Below are 18,143 nucleotides of genomic sequence, written 5' to 3'. Positions count from 1 at the left end.
CTAATTGCCATTGTGGTGGTGGTAGTGAACCTCTCCAACAGATCTCTGGCAACTCTGGTTATGGTCAAAGAATTGATTATGTGCCGAGATGAATGCTACACTGTACGGTTTAAAAAGACAAAGAGGAAAGGTCAATATTGAAAGACACCCCCCACCCCACACAGTATGATGCCATTAAATAAACCAACACACAGATGGTTTTTTTTCAGGAGAGCTGTTTGAGTACTCCTTTTTTCACTTGTAGCCTAATTTCTAAAATGTTTTATATGTTTTAAATCTTTTTAGAATTTTTGCATGAGCTCTTTGAAAGTAATCGGAACAGTTTTTATGCTTTTGTTCTTTGGCCGTTGACTTCATATCATGTCATGGAAGCATCGATAGGAGCGTGGAAAGACACACACACACACACCTGTAAAAGCACATGATGGCTGATTAAACGAGCCACCATGGGTGGGGAAAGATGCGGGCTCAGTGTGTGAGCCCGCATCAAAGGCACTGACGCGACATATGACATAAATGTACGTCATGAGAAATAATGTAACATGGCACGCCTCTAGTGCACTTCCAGTCTGATTTGCCTATAAATTCTTCACTAGATTTCTCATGCTTGGCATATAAGATCTACAGAGAAAAAAAAGTCTATTCTTTATTGCGTGATACCTTAAGCACTATTAATTCCATATGTAAAAACGTGTCGATAATTGCAAAGTTGGTTGCTTATTTTGCATTGAACTTCAAGTTCCCCCACTAGTACCAAATGCAAGTAGAAATTCAGCGATTGAAAAGTCATTTATTCCATATTCTTAAAAAAATGTGACAAATGAAGGAAGGGATAATTAAATCCATGCGACTGACGCGTTTTGAACCGCACAGCTTCTTAATCATAGGCTCTTCCACTAGTGTCCACATTACTTTTCCACAACTAAGAAAACCTCAGGCGTATTATAACAAAGCAGAACCAGTATGACCAGTCGCTTCACTAGTTTTGAACTCTCCAAAGATACGTTTTCCCAGAATCAGGAAGTTTCGGTTTTGTTTTCTTGAAATCCTGCCACCCATTACGGTTTCCAGTCCTGCCGTATTTAAGGCGGCATCGTTACCTTATTGCATTATCTGCGCTGTGACTCTGCTGCTGCCTGACTGACAGACCGAGCTCTTCATTCCCAGGAGGTGAGAGAGCCTCAATTCTGTGTATTATTTCTTAAAGGGTGTTTCTTGGAGACTCACGCATTGATGCTACAGCTCAGTATAGCTGCTAATAAGGGAGAATGGATTTCTGACTATTCCATACTTGCTACAACTTTTTTTTGCTCTTCTACTTTCCCTATGTCCAGAATTAGGATGGTTTCACAAATTGCACTTTTTGTTTTGCAATAAAGTCGCTTTTTTTGGATCAGGCATTTTATTTATCTGGGTTGAGTTTTTTTTTAAGTGGGTATTGGATGTTGGCAAAAAGAAACGTAGCAGCCAAATGTTGGCCTTAAGTTAATAGAAAAATATAGAAATTATTTTTTTTATGAAAAAAAATGAAGAACAAAGAAATAGTGGCACTCACCAAGCGATGTATTTAAAAGTCCTTTTATTCTCCCACTTAGCGGGGTGAGGACATACCTCTAGGGCGGCGGGTGTACACGAAGGTGCAAGGAGCAAACAGGACGACGGCCGTTTCGCGCCGACTGTGCTTCAACGGGTCCAGGTGTGTGATTAATTAGGACTCATGTCCGTTCCTTTATATACCTCTTCAGTATTAACAATCTTTCGATATCTGAGCATTTGACTATAGGGCAATCCTCGCTCAGTGTGAACAGGATGCACGCTGTCAAATCGTAACATATTATTTATAGCTGTAGATTTTTTTTATGGTCACAAGTATTTATCCGTCCATCTATGATGTTGATCTTAACATCTAAAAACACTAAACTATTGCCTCCAAAGCATGATGTAAAACGCATACTGTCAGTATCCTCAGAATTCAGGTAATCTACAAAACCTTCGAAAGTCTTCTTTCATCCCATCCCATATAATAAATACGCCATCAACAAATCTTAAAAGACAACGAATGTGTTTAAGATAAGGATTGAGAGCGCTATAGATATATTTCTCTTCAAATGCCCCTAGGAATAAGTTTGCAAAAACGCATGCGACCGGTGTACCCATGGCAATGCTCAGATATCGAAAGATTGTTAATACTGAAGAGGTATATAGAGAACAATTATAAGATCTGAAGTCAGGCTTCTTGGAAAGGGGTTATCCGAAATTACTGCTAGATGAAGCAGAACAACGTGCTGAGATTATCACACAGACGGACCTCCTTAAAAAACAAAGGCATAAGAATAATAGAATGCACACTCAAAAAGAGAAAGTCCAGCAGAGAGTTATTTCCAATGGAGAGAGCTGTTCATCCAGCCGTTAGGAGAAACTGGCACATTCTGAAATCAGACCGAGATTTAGCTAAATTAAATATTCGCAATCCACAATTTGTTTATAGATGCACACAAAATTTGGGAGATATATTGGTGCATAATCGCATTATACCGGAGGAAAAAAATTGGTTAAAAATCACCTCCAGCCCAGGAAATTTTAAGTGCGGTAATTGCAATTATTGCCGGTTTCATTTAACACACAGCCCTCTAGAAATAGGCTCCTTAGAACATAGAACGAAAGACTTTATTTCATGTAGAAGTAAAAATGTGGTGTATATCCTCTATTGCCCCTGCGCTTTTTATTATATAGGTAAAACTATCTGTCCTATGTGTACGAGGTTTAGAGAACATTTTAGTTCCTTAACTTCAGGTAAAGGTTCTTTGCATCTTATTAGTCATATGCAGGAAAAACATGATGCTAACTCTAGACCAGGGGTCCCCAACTCCAGTCCTCAAGGCCCACCAACAGGTCATGTTTTCAGGATTTCCTTTGCATTGCACAGGTGATGCAATTATTACCTGGGCAAGACTAAGGAAATCCTGAAAACATGACATGTTGGTGGGCCTTGAGGACTGGAGTTGGGGACCCCTGTCTAGACTATTGAGCTTTGCAGGTTTGGAAATAGTTAAGCACCCTTCGAGGGGAGGAAACCACAACAAAATTCTTTTGCAGCATGAGGCTAAATGGATTATGAGAACAAATGCTCAGGGTCCAATGGGTCTGAACGATAAACTAGACATGTCTGTCTTTTTATGATTATTGTTCGTTGTTTGTTCTGCACTTGTATGTGATTATTGTTTATGTTTTTAGATTGCATATTTTTATGCACAATTTGTTAACTAGAGACTCGTGCTACACAGATGGTTTAGAGTTCCCTATAAAGGAACTGACATGAGTCCTAATCACACAACTGGAACCGTTGAAGCGCAGTTGGCGCGAAACAGCCGTCGTCCTGTTTGCTCCTTGCACCTTCGTGTACACCCGCCTCCCTAGCGGTATGTCCTCACCCCGCTAAGTGGGAGAATAAAAGGACTTTTAAATACATCGCTTGGTGAGTGCCACTGTTTCTTTGTTCTTCGTTTTTTTCATGATGGATTATTTTTTGGTTGAGCACCACAGTGCGAGATGAAACCACCACCGCTTTATTGTCACATGAGTCATTGGTCCATGTAGCATTTTGTTTTTCATCTGTTGACTTTCGCCTTATCTAGTGCCGTTCTATCTCTTTTCTTTTTGGTGGATTTCTATTTTTTTATTTTGTTGTTTTTAGGTATTTTTCTCATGGTGCAGGTGTGCTGTTTTTGTATTTTTCTCACGGTGCAGGTGTGCAGTAATCGCATGCTGTACGAACGGCAGCATGGCTCACATCATAGAGCAGCGATGTCAGTGAGTCGCCCGCAGGGCAGTGGGGTCCTCGGTACCGGGTCCGGTCGCAAGGGGGGATGTCACGGTGGCTGCGACCCGGTCCGTGGCCCTGGGCCTCAACGTTAAAGGGAAAAATGTTCAAAGTTTGTCATGACGACACCTGTGGAGTTCGGTCAGTAGTAGGACTGACGCTGCTTTGAAGGGGTCCCCTAGGGGATGTTGCGGCAGCACAGATGTTACACTTCCCACAGGTGAAGCCAGGTCCCCAGGGGTCCTATGGTGAAGGGCATGGATGGTAGAGCCGGTAAATAAATGGAGGAGACAAGCTGTAAGTCTTTACCTGGTTTACTATGGGTGACAGGCCACAGTCCAGGGCACCGACAACAAGTGAATTAGGAGTCCAGGCAGTCCAGAGACAAGCGGAATCCCCTTGGCAGGTCAGGTAGAAGCCTTCCACTCTGTGCTTGCTGTAACTGAGGTCCCTGCTGCCACTAAGTGTTCCCAGCAAAGTCCTAATTCGTTCCCCTGTCCTGCGACAGGTACCTGTATGGTAGGCAGCTTGAGCCATGCTTACTGGAGTATTTTCACGGTGACTCCAGGCTCCAAGGTGCGCTGTACCACTGGTGAATATGGGCAAAGTCCATGTAATCCTCTGCCCTCCGGTTCTGCTCTGTGTCTTAGTACTCCACAAAAGCCTCGGGCTCCCGTTACCTGGATTCTGCGCACTGACTCCCTGGAGGCCTACTCGTAGCCTCCTGGAGTCCTGTATCTCCTCTCTGCTCCCTTCCTGTCTGTCCACGCTCACAGACTCCCTGTACAGACTGATCTGCACTCACTGGTCTCCTGGGACCAACTGTCTGACTCCAAACCAAGATCTTTATTCAGGGAAGCTGCCCTAAAACAGGGTTTAGAGCTCCCCCTCCTGGCCTGGATTTGGAAGGTGTTGTGTGTGTGATAACCTGCCAAAGGGAATCTCACTTGTCTCCAGGCATAGCACTACCCTCCCCGAGAGGAAGGCAGCACTACTGTGGTACCCGAACTCCTGGGGTGCCACATCAGCACTACGGCACGAGACTGCTGCATTAAAAAAAACCTGGTAGCTTCACGGGATTGACCGGAGAAAACTAGTTGAGTGTTGGGTCTTCCTTTGTGGTTTTTTTTAAGGACGGGGGTCACATTAGCGTATAGTATCCCACGCGAGAATATCCAATGTGATACATTAATGACACTCAGCTCAAACTCTGCTGCGAGCAATAACTAAGTGTCAGTGCTACTGTGCTCCGATCCTCTCACATGCAAGAATCAGATCACAGATGAGGAGAAGAAGGAGAGATTAATCTCTCCATCTTCTCCATTGTCTGTATCGGCATATGTCAGGCAACATCTGAGTGCAGTCTGATGTTTTGCATGCGCCTATTGACTTGAATGGGTGTGCGCCATGCGAGATTTTCTGGCATTGCACTTTTCCGTATTGTGAGTAAACGTTTATTGTTGATATGCGACGCCAGCGCTGATTACATGCAGGCTCACATGGCACAACATGAGACAACAACTGCACGTGAGCCCTGGGAGAGTGGTGCCATAAACCAGTATATCTCTGTATACCTTTTACATTAGGGGTAACATTTTGCCAATAAAATTACTAAAAAAAACTAAAGAAAAACAATTACAATAATCACATTTACCGTATATAGACTTTCTACAAATAAAATGTCCCACCCCAGTAAATTACTTAGACATGACATATTTGGTATCCCTTTAATCGTAACAACTTATACAACAAAGTGAACGGATGACTGCATTAAACCAATCAAAATGGATTTGATTTCATCCCCCCAAAAAACTTTTTATATATGCTTGTAGCTCTTGCAAAAAGGCTTTAAAGTGGGTTGTCCGGGACTTTAATATTGATGGGCTTAGGAAAGGACATCAATGTCTTATCAGTGGGAGTGTGACACCCGCCACCCCCGCCGATCAGCTGTTGGTGTTGGAGCTGCTCAGTTGCGGAGCTGCACACCACAGGTCCGTCAACTCCATAGTGGCCACTGCCGGGTACTGTACATCCGCCACGTATTCAAATGAATAGGGGATAGATGTGCAGTTCCCGGCCGCGGCCAATATTATGTCGACGAAACTGTGCAGCTCTATATGTACGCAGTTTTGGCTGCCGTTGACATCGAGAACAGCTGATTGGCGGGAGTGTCGGGTGTCCCACAAGCATCGATCAGACATTGATGCCCTAAGGATAGGCCATCAATGTTAAAGTCCCGGACAACCCCTTGAAATAGGACTGGATTTGGAGATGAGGAGGGATAATTATGGGATTAATGTAGAATAAAGGGGCCATAGCTGCTGAGATTCAAGATTGGTGGAGTGTGAGGGAGGATAGTGGAGAACCAATTATTGTAGTGTTTATGCTATTGTGGGGAGGTCTTAAATGTCTCTGATTAATGTTGTTGGGTCCCACCAAGCATAAATCCAGAGCCCTGGGGAACAGAGTACCGGTGGGGAGTGCAGGACAGGGTGCCGGAACCACACGGACACAAACGGAAAGTTAAGAGATACCAAAAGGGGGAACACTAGAGACAGAGTCGGTAACAGGCCGTGGTCAGAACCAGAGAGGGCGACGTAGTACAGAGAGGGATCAAACAGACGGGAGATCAGGGATAGAGCCAAGAGTCAAACCAAGATATGAACTGAAGGTACGGAATCAGATAACATGACCCTGGTAATTTCGAGTAATTGGGGTAAGGAGGCATAACTTACCCCACCTACCTTAACATTTCTGCCACATGCCCGTAACCTTAAATAAAAACACGCACAACAGATTCTTTGGAATATTATCAGCCACAGCAGCCTTTTATTTAACATAAACAAACATACATTGGAATATACATAATTAGACTTTAAACTAGGAGTCCTTGGAGCTCCCAGGAATCTGGTGATCAACACAGCATAGCGTGAACATTATCAAAACCAAATTACTCCCACACTGGCTCGGGAGCACCAAAAACCCCTGCGGGTTCACTGTTCACGCTAAAATTCCAGGGGAACCGACCACCCCTGCTGGAACCCCCCCCAAGTCACCAGATCCAAAACAAATTGAACTCTAAATACAGAGGAGCCATAAGCCAATGGATCCCCCAACCCAATTTCCACCAACTCCAAGGACTCCACCCAGCCACCAAGGTCACAATGACCTCTGATGATAGAAAAAACCCACCATCAAAAACAATCACCTCCAATTAAATATAACTGCAAATAATTAGGGTGGGAGGGCGGGACACTCGTTGCCCAGAGAGCGAGAACTGGCTAGGCCACACCCCCACCAACAAGTTAAACTCCTGATTCCTCCTAAGCCCCCACCTATTAACCCTAACCCCTCCCTCCATCCCATGGTCATGATGTCCTCCCCTTACGCTGCGGGGGGAGGGGCGGCTCAGCTCCGGCCATTACTAAAGCAAGAACGTAGATGGACCAGGTCATACACAGGCAACACGGACACAAGCAAACTGTAACCACAGACACACGGGGGTCAGAACTCAGCCGAACTAAGCCTAAGGTCCAGGTGGGCACACGGGCGTCGGTGTAGCACATGGGAAACAGAAAGCAGAGTTATTAGAAGCCACATTCAGACATGTGGAGGCAAATTAAAAGTTTAATAAAAGATCTAGAAACCACAGACAAGCAGCTGGGATACTGGAAGCCGCAGGCAATCAGGAAACGTTCAGGAGACAACAAGCAAGCAGACCTAGGACAGACAGCAGAGTTACTGAAGACCTCTGACAGATTGTAGAATAAATGAAGATCTTGGACAGATTAAAGAGTTACTGAAGACCTTGGGCAGATAGCAGTTACTGAAGACTTCTGCCAGACAGCAGAGTTACTGAAGACCTCAGACACATAGCAGAGTTATTGATGACATTGGGCAGATAGCAGAGTTACTGAAGACCTCTGCCAGACAGCAGAGTTACTGAAGACCTCAGACAGATTATAGAATAACTGAAGACCTTGGACAGATGGCAGAGTTAAGGTACCTTCACACATAACGATATTGTTAACGATATCGTTGCTTTTTGTGACGTAGCAACGATATCGTTAATAAAATCGTTATGTGTGACAGCGACCAACGATCAGGCCCCTGCTGTGACATCGTTGGTCGCTGAACAAAGTCCAGAACTTTATTTCGTCGCTGGATCTCCCGTGGACATCGCTGGATCGGCGTGTGTGACACCGATCCAGCGATGTCTTCACTGGTAACCAGGGTAAACATTGGGTAACTAAGCGCAGGGCCGCGCTTAGTAACCCGATGTTTACCCTGGTTACCATCCTAAAAGTAAAAAAAACAAACAGTACATACTTACCTAACGCTGTCTGTCCTCCAGCGCTGTGCTCTGCACTCCTCCTGTACTGGCTGTGAGCGTCGGTCAGCCGGAAAGCAGAGCGGTGACGTCACCGCTCTGCTTTCCGGCCGCTGTGCTCACAGCCAGTACAGGAGGAGTGCAGAGCACAGCGCTGGAGGACAGACAGCGTTAGGTAAGTATGTAGTGTTTGTTTTTTTTACTTTTAGGATGGTAACCAGGGTAAACATCGGGTTACTAAGCGCGGCCCTGCGCTTAGTTACCCGATGTTTACCCTGGTTACCGGCATCATTGGTCGCTGGAGAGCGGTCTGTGTGACAGCTCTCCAGCGACCAAACAGCGACGCTGCAGCGATCCGGATCGTTGTCGGTATCGCTGCAGCGTCGCTTAATGTGAAGGGGCCTTTACTGAAGACTTCTGACAGATTGCAGAGTTAATTAAGACCTCAGGCATATAACAGAGTTACTGTAGACCTTGGGCAGACAGGAAGTTTCATGGATTCGCTGCCAGGTAGCAGACAAAACTATGGAGTAACAAGAAAGTCTTAATACCATGGAAGCCGCTCAGAACCTGGAAGACGTCCTCAAAACCACATAGAAGAGGCACTAGAGGACCAATGAGAGAGAGAGCAGACAGAACTCCAGAAGAACTAGGTACTTACCTACACGCAACCTCCGATCCTCTCAAGGCCTCCTTCTCTGCCCCCTCTCATCTCTTCTTCCTACAACCACATCCAAGATTTCTCCCGTGCTTCCCCCATACTCTGGAATTCTCTACCCCAACACATCAGACTCTTGCCTACCATAGAAACCTTCAAAAAGAACCTGAAGACCTACCTCTTCCCACAAGCCTACAGCCTACAGTGATCCTCAACCTACTGAACTGCCACACAACCAGCTCTACCCTCTCCTAGTGTATCCTCACCCATCCCCTGCAGACTGTGAGCCCTCGTGGGCAGGGTCCTCCCTCCTTATGTACCTGTGTGCCTTGTTTTTTGCTCATGTTTAATGTATTTGTCTATATTTGCCCCCTTTTCAAATGTAAAGCGCCATTGAATAAATGGTGCTATAAAAATGTATAATAATAATAATAATAATAAAAAAAAAACAACTAAAAAATATGAAAACCTTAGAAGCTATAGACAACCAGGAAGTCCTGGAAACTGCAGGTAGGTTGCGATACTGGAAACCGCAGGCAAGTAGATAGTGATACTGGAAACTGCAGATAAGTACAGTAGTGGCGAAAAGTATTGACACCCCTGCAATTCTGTCAGAAAATACTCAGCTTCTTCCTGAAAATGATTGCAAACACAAATTCTTTGGTGTTATTATCTTCATTTAATTTGTCTTAAATGAAAAAACACAACAGAGAATGAAGCAAAAAGCAAAACATTGATAATTACACACAAAACTCCAAAAATGGGCCAGACAAAAGTATTGGTACCCCCAGCCTAATACTTGGTTGCACAACCTTTAGCCAAAATAACTGCGACCAACCGCTTCCGGTAACCATCAGTGAGTTTCTTACAATGCTCTGCTGGAATTTTAGACCATTCTTCTTTGGCAAACTGCTCCAGGTCCCTGATATTTGAAGGCTGCCTTCTCCAAACTGCCATTTTTAGATCTCTCCACAGGTGTTCTATGGGACTCAGGTCTGGACTCATTGCTGGCCACCTTAGAAGTCTCCAGTGCTTTCTCTCAAACCATTTTCTAGTGCTTTTAGAAGTGTGTTTTGGGTCATTGTCCTGCTGGAAGACCCATGACCTCTGAGGGAGACCCAGCTTTCTCACACTGGGCCCTACATTATGCTGCAAAATTTGTTGGTAGTCTTCAGACTTCATAAAGCCATGCACACGGTCAAGCAGTCCAGTGCCAGAGGCAGCAAAGCAACCCCAAAACATCAGGGAACCTCCGCCATGTTTGACTGAAGGGACCGTGTTCTTTTCTTTGAATGCCTCTTTTTTTCTCCTGTAAACTCTATGCTGATGCCTTTACCCAAAAAGCTCTACTTTTGTCTCATCTAACCAGAGAACATTCTTCCAAAACGTTTTAGGCTTTTTCAGATAAGTTTTGCCAAACTCCAGCCTGGCTTTTTTATGTCTCGGGGTAAGAAGTGGGGTCTTCCTGGGTCTCCTACCATACAGTCCCTTTTCATTCAGACGCCGACGGATAGTACGAGTTGACACTGTTGTACCCTCGGACTGCAGGGCAGCTTGAACTTGTTTGGATGTTAGTCGAGGTTCTTTATCCAACATCCGCACAATCTTGCGTTGAAATCTCTTGTCAATTTTTCTTTTCCGTCCACATCTAGGGAGGTTAGCCACAGTGCCATGGGCTTTAAACTTCTTGATGACACTGCGCATGGTAGACACAGGAACATTCAGATCTTTGGAGATGGACTTGTAGCCTTGAGATTGCTCATGCTTCCTCACAATTTGGTTTATCAAGTCCTCAGACAGTTCTTTGGTCTTCTTTCTTTTCTCCATGCTCAATGTGGTACACACAAGGACAGAGGTTGAGTCAACTTTAATCCATGTCAACTGGCTGCAAGTGTGATTTAGTTATTGCCAACACCTGTTAGGTGCCACAGGGAAGTTACAGGTGCTGTTAATTACACTAATTAGAGAAGCATCACATGATTTTTCGAACAGTGCCAATACTTTTGTCCACCCCGTTTTTATGTTTGGTGTGGAATTATATCCAATTTGGCTTTAGGACAATTCTTTTTGTGTTTTTTCATTTAAGACAAATTAAATGAAGATAATAATACCAAAGAATTTGTGTTTGCAATCATTTTCAGGAAGAAACTGAGTATTATCTGACAGAATTGCAGGGGTGTCAATACTTTTGGCCACAACTGTATGTAGCGATACTGGAAACTGCAGGCAAGTAGGTAAAGTCCTCCACTGACAGGTAGCAAAGTTACTGGAAACCACAGAACAGCAGGTGTGAAAGGTTACTGGAAACTGCAAACAAGTAGGAGAGGTCCTCCACTTTCAGGTGTGAAGGTTACAGGAAACCACAGAACAGCAGGTGAAGTCCTCCACTGACATGTAGCAAGGTTCCTGAAAACCACAGACAAGTAGGTGAGGTCCTCCATAGACAGGTAGCAAGGAGACAAAAGACAAGTGATTCGGGGACTGGTAACCACAGGTGACCAGGAGACGACATGGAGCCTGAGGACAGAAACTGTGCACAGACATCTAAAACAGTTACTAGAAAACCTTTGAGCAATACCAAGATACAGGTGTGCGTCCTGGGATGCCTTATATAGGCCCAGGAAATACAACACATCCGATCAGGTAACTTGCAAAGCCAGACACAAAGCCAGACATAAAGTTAATGAAAAAATGCAGATTACAAGAAATAAATAGTATTATTTCTCATGTACACACGACAGCTTATTCTGAAAAGTCAAGTTTAGGTATAATTCTTAAAAACTCTTAATGTATGTGCTGCATTTTTTTTGCTTCCAGGATGTCAAACTACTTATATGACAACTATGAGGAGAAAATCCGTCCATGTATTGACCTCATTGACTCCCTGCGGTCACTAGGGGTGGAGAAGGATCTGGCATTACCAGCGATCGCTGTGATTGGTGATCAGAGCTCGGGCAAAAGTTCTGTTCTGGAGGCTTTGTCTGGAATCACACTCCCCCGAGGCAGCGGTGAGCTTACGTTAATTAATCTAGAACACAGCAATGAAGACGACATAGGCAACAACTTCCATAGACTCAACATTGTTGGTGTGGTGGTTCAGGGCAGTCAAGATTTACCTGTTTCACTCTCACATTTCTCTGACGGGTCAAGTCCTTGGTGGCCTCATAGAAATTGGAGTTTTGGCAAACTCTAAACATTTCTCTCTATAGTTTGAGTTGAATCCCAGACTTTTGACTTTCTGACCCTCCCCTTGCTTTATAGGTATTGTCACCCGGTGTCCATTAGAGCTGAAACTTATCAAAGGTAAAAAGGATTCCAAATGGAAGGGAAGAATAAGTTATCGAAAAATCAATAAAGCCCTGAATAATCCTTCAAAGGTGGAGTCAGAGATCATGGAAGGTGAGTAGCAAGAACTGTTACATCCCTATACAACCCTGAATTATTGAAAAGGAGCTTGGACTAATATCATGGACTCATGGTTTCTTTCCATGTGTTTAGTTAATGTTCTTTATAAAAGATATGCCTAAATATTTTTGTGTTTTGTCCAGATAATAATTAAATATCAATATATTAAATTATCCAAGAGCGAATAGCCTGAAAAATATCTTTCAAGACCCCCCACTTTTTCAGTTATATTATTGGTATTCTCATGTGGGCTACTTGGACTCCAGGTACCACTAAAATCCAACATTTACACCGATCATTTGGAAACATGGTAAAGAAAAATCTGTGGTTTCTCTAGAACTTTCAAGTTAGGAGACATGTTCTCGTTGGTACTCTTCAGAGGCAACTGGTGGCCACCTTCTGAAGACTGGGAGTGAAGGTGCTAATGGTGCCTGTCCCTCCCAATTAAAGTAGTAACTTGACCAGGTCTTCCGTGAAGTTTGGAGATCCATAAGTATCATCTTCCCCTAGGTGGTAATGAATATAAGAAAATGGGATACTATTATCTTTAGGCCATTGTTCAGCTTTTTTATTCTATTTTATCTCCTTTTTAGCTCAGGATGTAATGGCTGGATCAGATTATGGGATTAGTTCAGAGCTTATCAGCCTTAAGGTGGTGTCTCCTGAAGTTCCTGACCTGACTCTCATCGATCTCCCCGGAATTGCTCGAGTCGCTGTAGGGGACCAACCCAAAGATATTGGGAAAAAGGTGTGATTTTACCTATAATAATTGTGCGGAATACCTATTGCATAGTTTTTGGTGTGTCCAAATTACTAACACGAGAGTCACACACAGATCCTGACCAAACCAGAAGTTGTTTTTGTATTGGAAGCTGAATTTGCAACATTTTTGAAAATTGGTATAAAAGTTAAAGATTGTTTGAACTATCTTGTTCACATCATCATCTTATCCTAATGGATGCTGTGTAGTGACCTCAAATGGCCATTACAATTATCCTTAGAAATTTCTAGAGACCCATACTTCAAAATATACAAAGAAATCTGACTGATTCCTCATTTGGATTGATTTTAATGACAACTTATATTTTCAGATCAAAGACCTCATCAAGAAGTATATTGAGAGGCAAGAAACCATCTGTTTGGTTGTGGTGCCCTGTAATGTTGATATTGCAACAACTGAAGCCCTTGAGATGGCACGAGAGGTGGACCCAAGTGGAGAAAGAACTTTAGGTGAGTTTCTTATCATAGAATAGGGTAAATTATATGCAAAAATGTATTGATTAGATTTTACAAAGATAACTGTGTGGACTTCCTCTGAAACGAGTATGCTCTTGGTATCATTAAGTTTTCCATGGGTGGTGGGAACTCTTTGCACTCAAGCATTAGAGAATACGAAGCAAATCAACCATGAGGCACCCATCATTGGATTTTAAAATGGTTGGGCATGAAGAATGGCAAGAAATAATCCATTTTGGCTGAATGGTGGTGATGCGGTGGAGAAATCAGCTCCAGGAGGGAGATCAAAGTAGATTTTTGCTCTTGAACTCTATTGGTCAAGCTCTTCTACACCTATCAAGGACAGCTACATTCCAAGATGTCTATAGATTATAGTGGAATGTACACATGTTGTGGTTAGACCAAGGACCCTAATTTTTTTTTCTTTTTGTAACTGCAGGAATCTTAACTAAGCCTGACTTAATTGACAAGGGAACAGAGGAAAATGTCATCAATGTAATAAATAATGAGGTCATCTACCTAAAGAAAGGCTACATGATAGTGAAATGTCGGGGGCAGCAAGAAATCCAGGACAAGCTGTCACTGAAAGATGCCATTGAGAAGGAGATAAACTTTTTTAAAGACCATAAGATTTTCTGGTAAGACATTAACCAAGAGGGTAAATTACTAGGGGTGGGTGAATGTGCTCGGTCATACTCAGACATAACTCGAATATCTGGGTGCTTGAATATGCTCATTAATTGGTGAGCATTGGGTGGTGCTCGAATTAAAACTTAAATAAGCATGTGGGGATTACGCATCACTGTAATGCCGTAGCCATCTTACTTGTGTTCATTACTATGAATGACTGGCCGTATAACAACATTAGGGGTTATAAAAGGACATGTGCTGCCCGGCTCGGCACACTGATGCCGTTACACACTTTGTATTGGAGGGAGAGAGTGCTTGTCTATGCCTGTGTGTGTACAGTATAAGAAATCAGAGGCCTGTAGTGTTGATACTGGTGCTGAAGCTGAGCCATCAGACTAACAGCCCTTCTAAACGTTTGTATCACACACAATCTGCATTTTGTCTAGGGAGGGAGAGAGAGTCGCAGTAGCAGGGAGAGTGACAGAATCTAGTGAGTAGACAGGGATTAGGGCTGTGCAGTCCATTGCAAAATATAAAGCTGCTGTACTTTTTTTGTGAGAAAAGATTGAATATGTTGTGTAATCCATCAAGTATTATGTGTTTTGTGGTACACTTTGGTGTTATGTAACACTCCACAAAGTGTTTGAACTTTTTCTGGATTAAATTTCTCACCCATAGAGTATTCCATACTCTGGGGTGCAATTTTGTGATCTCTAACACTCCAACAAAGTGTAAAAAATGTTGCTGGCTAAATTTATCACCCATACAGTATTTTGTGGTCTGGACTCTGGGGTACATTATTATGATATGTATCACTCCGAAAAAAAGTAAAAAAATGTATCTGGATTAAATTAGTCATCCATAGAGTATAACATGTTCTGGGGTACATTTTGTTGGTATATAACCCTATAAAAAATTGATCAAAAATATATCGGTATTATATTGCTCTTCAATGGAGTTTTACATATTCTTGGGTAGGTTTCAATGGTATCTAACTCTCCAAAAAATATGTACAACAATTTATCGGTATTATATGGCTCATCTATTGAGTATTAAGTCTTCTTGAGTGCATTTCGGTGGTATCTAACCTTCAAAACAATTGTTCAATTTTTTTTTCGGCTTTATATTGCTAATTCATAGAGTGTTACATGTTCTTGGGTACATTTTGGTGATATATATATATATATATATATATATATATATATATTACACTACAAAAAAGCAGTGAGAAATTTGTCTGGATTCAATTACTGATCCATACAGTATTATCTGCTTTCTGTCACAATTCAGTGTTATATATATATACTGTATATTTATACAGTTAGGTCCATATATATTTGGACAGAGACGACATTTTTTCAATTTTGGTTATAGACATTACCACAATTAATTTTAAACAAAACAATTCAGATGCAGTGGAAGTTCAGACTTTCAGCTTTCATTTGAGGGTATCCACATTAAAATTGGATGAAGGGTTTAGGAGTTTCAGCTCCTTAACATGTGCCACCCTGTTTTTAAAGGGACCAAAAGAACCGTAATTGGACAATTGACTCCAGGGCTATTTCATGGACAGGTGTGGGCAATCCCTTTGTTATGTCATTCTCAATTAAGCAGATAAAATGCCTGGAGTAGATTTGAGATGTGGTGCTTGCATTTGGAAGGTTTTGCTGTGAAGTAAACATGCGGTCAAAGGAGCTCTCCATGCAGGTGAAACAAGCCATCCTTGAGCTGCGAAAACAGAAAAAAACCATCCGAGAAATTGCTACAATATTAGGAGTGGCAAAATCTACAGTTTGGTACATCCTGAGAAAGAAAGAAAGCACTGGTGAAATCATCAATGCAAAAAGACCTGGGCACCCACGGAAGACAACAGTGGTGGATGATCGCAGAATAATCTCCATGGTGAAGAGAAACCCATTCATAACAGCCAACTAAGTGACCAACACTCTCCAGGGGGTCGGCGTATCAATATCCAAATCTACCATAAAGAGAAGACTGCATGAAAGTAAATACAGAGGGTTCACTGCACGGTGCAGCCACTCATAAGCATCAAGAATAAAAAGGCTAGACTGGACTTGGCTAAAAAACATCTAAAAAAGCCAACACAGTTCTGGAAGAACATTCTTTGGACAGATGAAACCAAGATCAACCTCTACCAGAATGATGGGAAGAGAAAAGTATGGCGGAGGCGTGGTATAACTCATGATGCAAAGCATAGCACATCATCTGTAACACCCGGCGGAAGCAGTGTGATGGCGCGGGCATGCATGGCTGCCAGTGGCACTGGTCACTAGTGTTTATTGATGATGTGACACAGGACAGAAGCAGCCGAATGAATTCTGAAGTCTTCAGAGCCGCCATACTGTGTGCTCAGATCCAGCCAAATGCAGCCAAGCTGATTGGTCGTCGTTTCATACTACAGATGGACAATGACCCAAAACATAAAGCCAAAGCAACCCAGGAGTTTATTAAAGCAAAGAAGTGGAATATTCTTGAATGGCCAAGTCAGTCACCTGATCTCAACCCAATTGAGCAGCATTTCACTTGTTAAAGACAAAACTTCAGACAGAAAGGCCCACAAACAAACAACATCTGAAAACCACCGCAGTGAAGGCCTGGAGGAGCATCAAAAAGGAGGAAACACAGCGTCTGGTGATGTCCATGAGCTCAAGACTTCAGGCAGTCAATGCCAACAAAGGGTTTTCAACCAAGTACTAAAAATGAACATTTTATTTAAAATTATTGAATCTGTCCAATTACTTTTGGTCCCTTTAAAAACAGGGTGGCACATGCTAAGGAGCTGAAACTCCTAAACCCTTCATCCAATTTTAATGTGGATACCCCCAAATGAAAGCTGAAAGTCTGAACTTCAACTGCATCTGAATTGTTTTGTTTAAAATTCATTGTGATGATGTCTAGAACCAAAATTAGAAAAATGTTGTCTCTGTCCAAATATATACAGCATGGACCTAACTGTATATATACATATATATATATACATATATATTGTTAGGACTGGCGGAACGCACCAAGAGAGATGTAATGGATGCGTTCGCAGTCCGGGGTCCACCGTGCAGGTGAAACCTGCTGCTAGGACATGACAGACGATATGGCGGTACTCATAAGTATACACGCGTGGGTTAAACCTCACCCAGCGTGAAGAAAGCGATCCTGTTGCGTCACAGGATCGCGGTACCGCACATAGAGCGCGAGCAAGTGGTCAGCGAACTAGACCCCAACAGGGATAGTAGTCCGATTAGACCCTTGCTGGCACTACACCGCTACTGGGTGTGAAAAGTATATACAATAGAGGCACCGAAGTGCAAACTGTGCCGTGCTGGCAGGCACCACTAAGTACCCAGACATGGGTCAGAAAGCACACACAGGCGCGTGGCGCCGCACTGGCGGTCACAGCAGAGGACGCTGACACGTGTGTGACACGTTGAGTGTTAAGTCGGGCGCTAGATAGCAGCCATACACCATACGCGAACAATCATACAGTAGGGTAGGGGTATTTAAAGGACGACTTGCACTCACAACAAACACACGTATAAAGTTGTACACTAGCGCATGGCCGTGCGGTCATGCGCAGTTTATATAGCTGCAGGACAGGAAGCGGCCACAGAAACTTTGCCCTTCCAAGACCTGCCAAGAGGACCAATAGAATGCGCTGCAGAGTCTGAGCACATGACCCTCGATCTCCAACGGGAGATCTTGCCCTGGGCATGCTCAGTGTGCGCAGACAAGGACTTAGTCCCAGAGAAGTCCACTCGCTGCTGACCAGTATTGGCTTTAAAGGCAGAAGCTGGAGAAGCAGCAGTAACTCTTCTCACAGAGTCAGACTGAGCGAGACACTGGGATCGACGTCCCTGCTGAGCAGGCTCCACTGTGGCTGGAGGAGAATGGGAGACCGCAGCGGAGACGGATCGAGATTCCCCCTGTGCAGCAGAGGAAACTCGACTCCTAACATATATATATATGAACTTTGAAAAACTGTTTATTGATTCAAGGATTCATCCATACATGGTTTTTGTTACATTTTGATATATCAAACTCACAATTAC

At 43.2% G+C, this 18,143-nt stretch overlaps 1 protein-coding gene across 1 annotated transcript in view; it reads left to right on the top strand.

Annotated features, from left to right (window-relative positions):
• Positions 1–1,116: 1,116 nt before the first annotated feature.
• The window catches only part of LOC138672583 (interferon-induced GTP-binding protein Mx-like), a 38,110-nt gene continuing 21,083 nt past the window's right edge, over positions 1,117–18,143 (top strand). Inside the window, exons 1-6 of the mRNA XM_069760712.1 lie at positions 1,117–1,170; positions 11,626–11,816; positions 12,070–12,207; positions 12,807–12,961; positions 13,305–13,443; positions 13,889–14,087. Coding sequence (XP_069616813.1) covers positions 11,627–11,816; positions 12,070–12,207; positions 12,807–12,961; positions 13,305–13,443; positions 13,889–14,087 — 821 coding nt within the window. The 5' untranslated portion in view covers positions 1,117–1,170; position 11,626. The remainder of the gene's footprint in view (positions 1,171–11,625; positions 11,817–12,069; positions 12,208–12,806; positions 12,962–13,304; positions 13,444–13,888; positions 14,088–18,143) is intronic.

Source organism: Ranitomeya imitator, chromosome 3, assembly GCF_032444005.1.
Source record: "Ranitomeya imitator isolate aRanImi1 chromosome 3, aRanImi1.pri, whole genome shotgun sequence".
NCBI classification, from domain to species: Eukaryota; Metazoa; Chordata; class Amphibia; order Anura; family Dendrobatidae; genus Ranitomeya; species Ranitomeya imitator.
The sequence above is the reverse complement of the archived record's forward strand: the minus strand, read 5'-3'. Positions and strand labels throughout refer to the sequence as shown.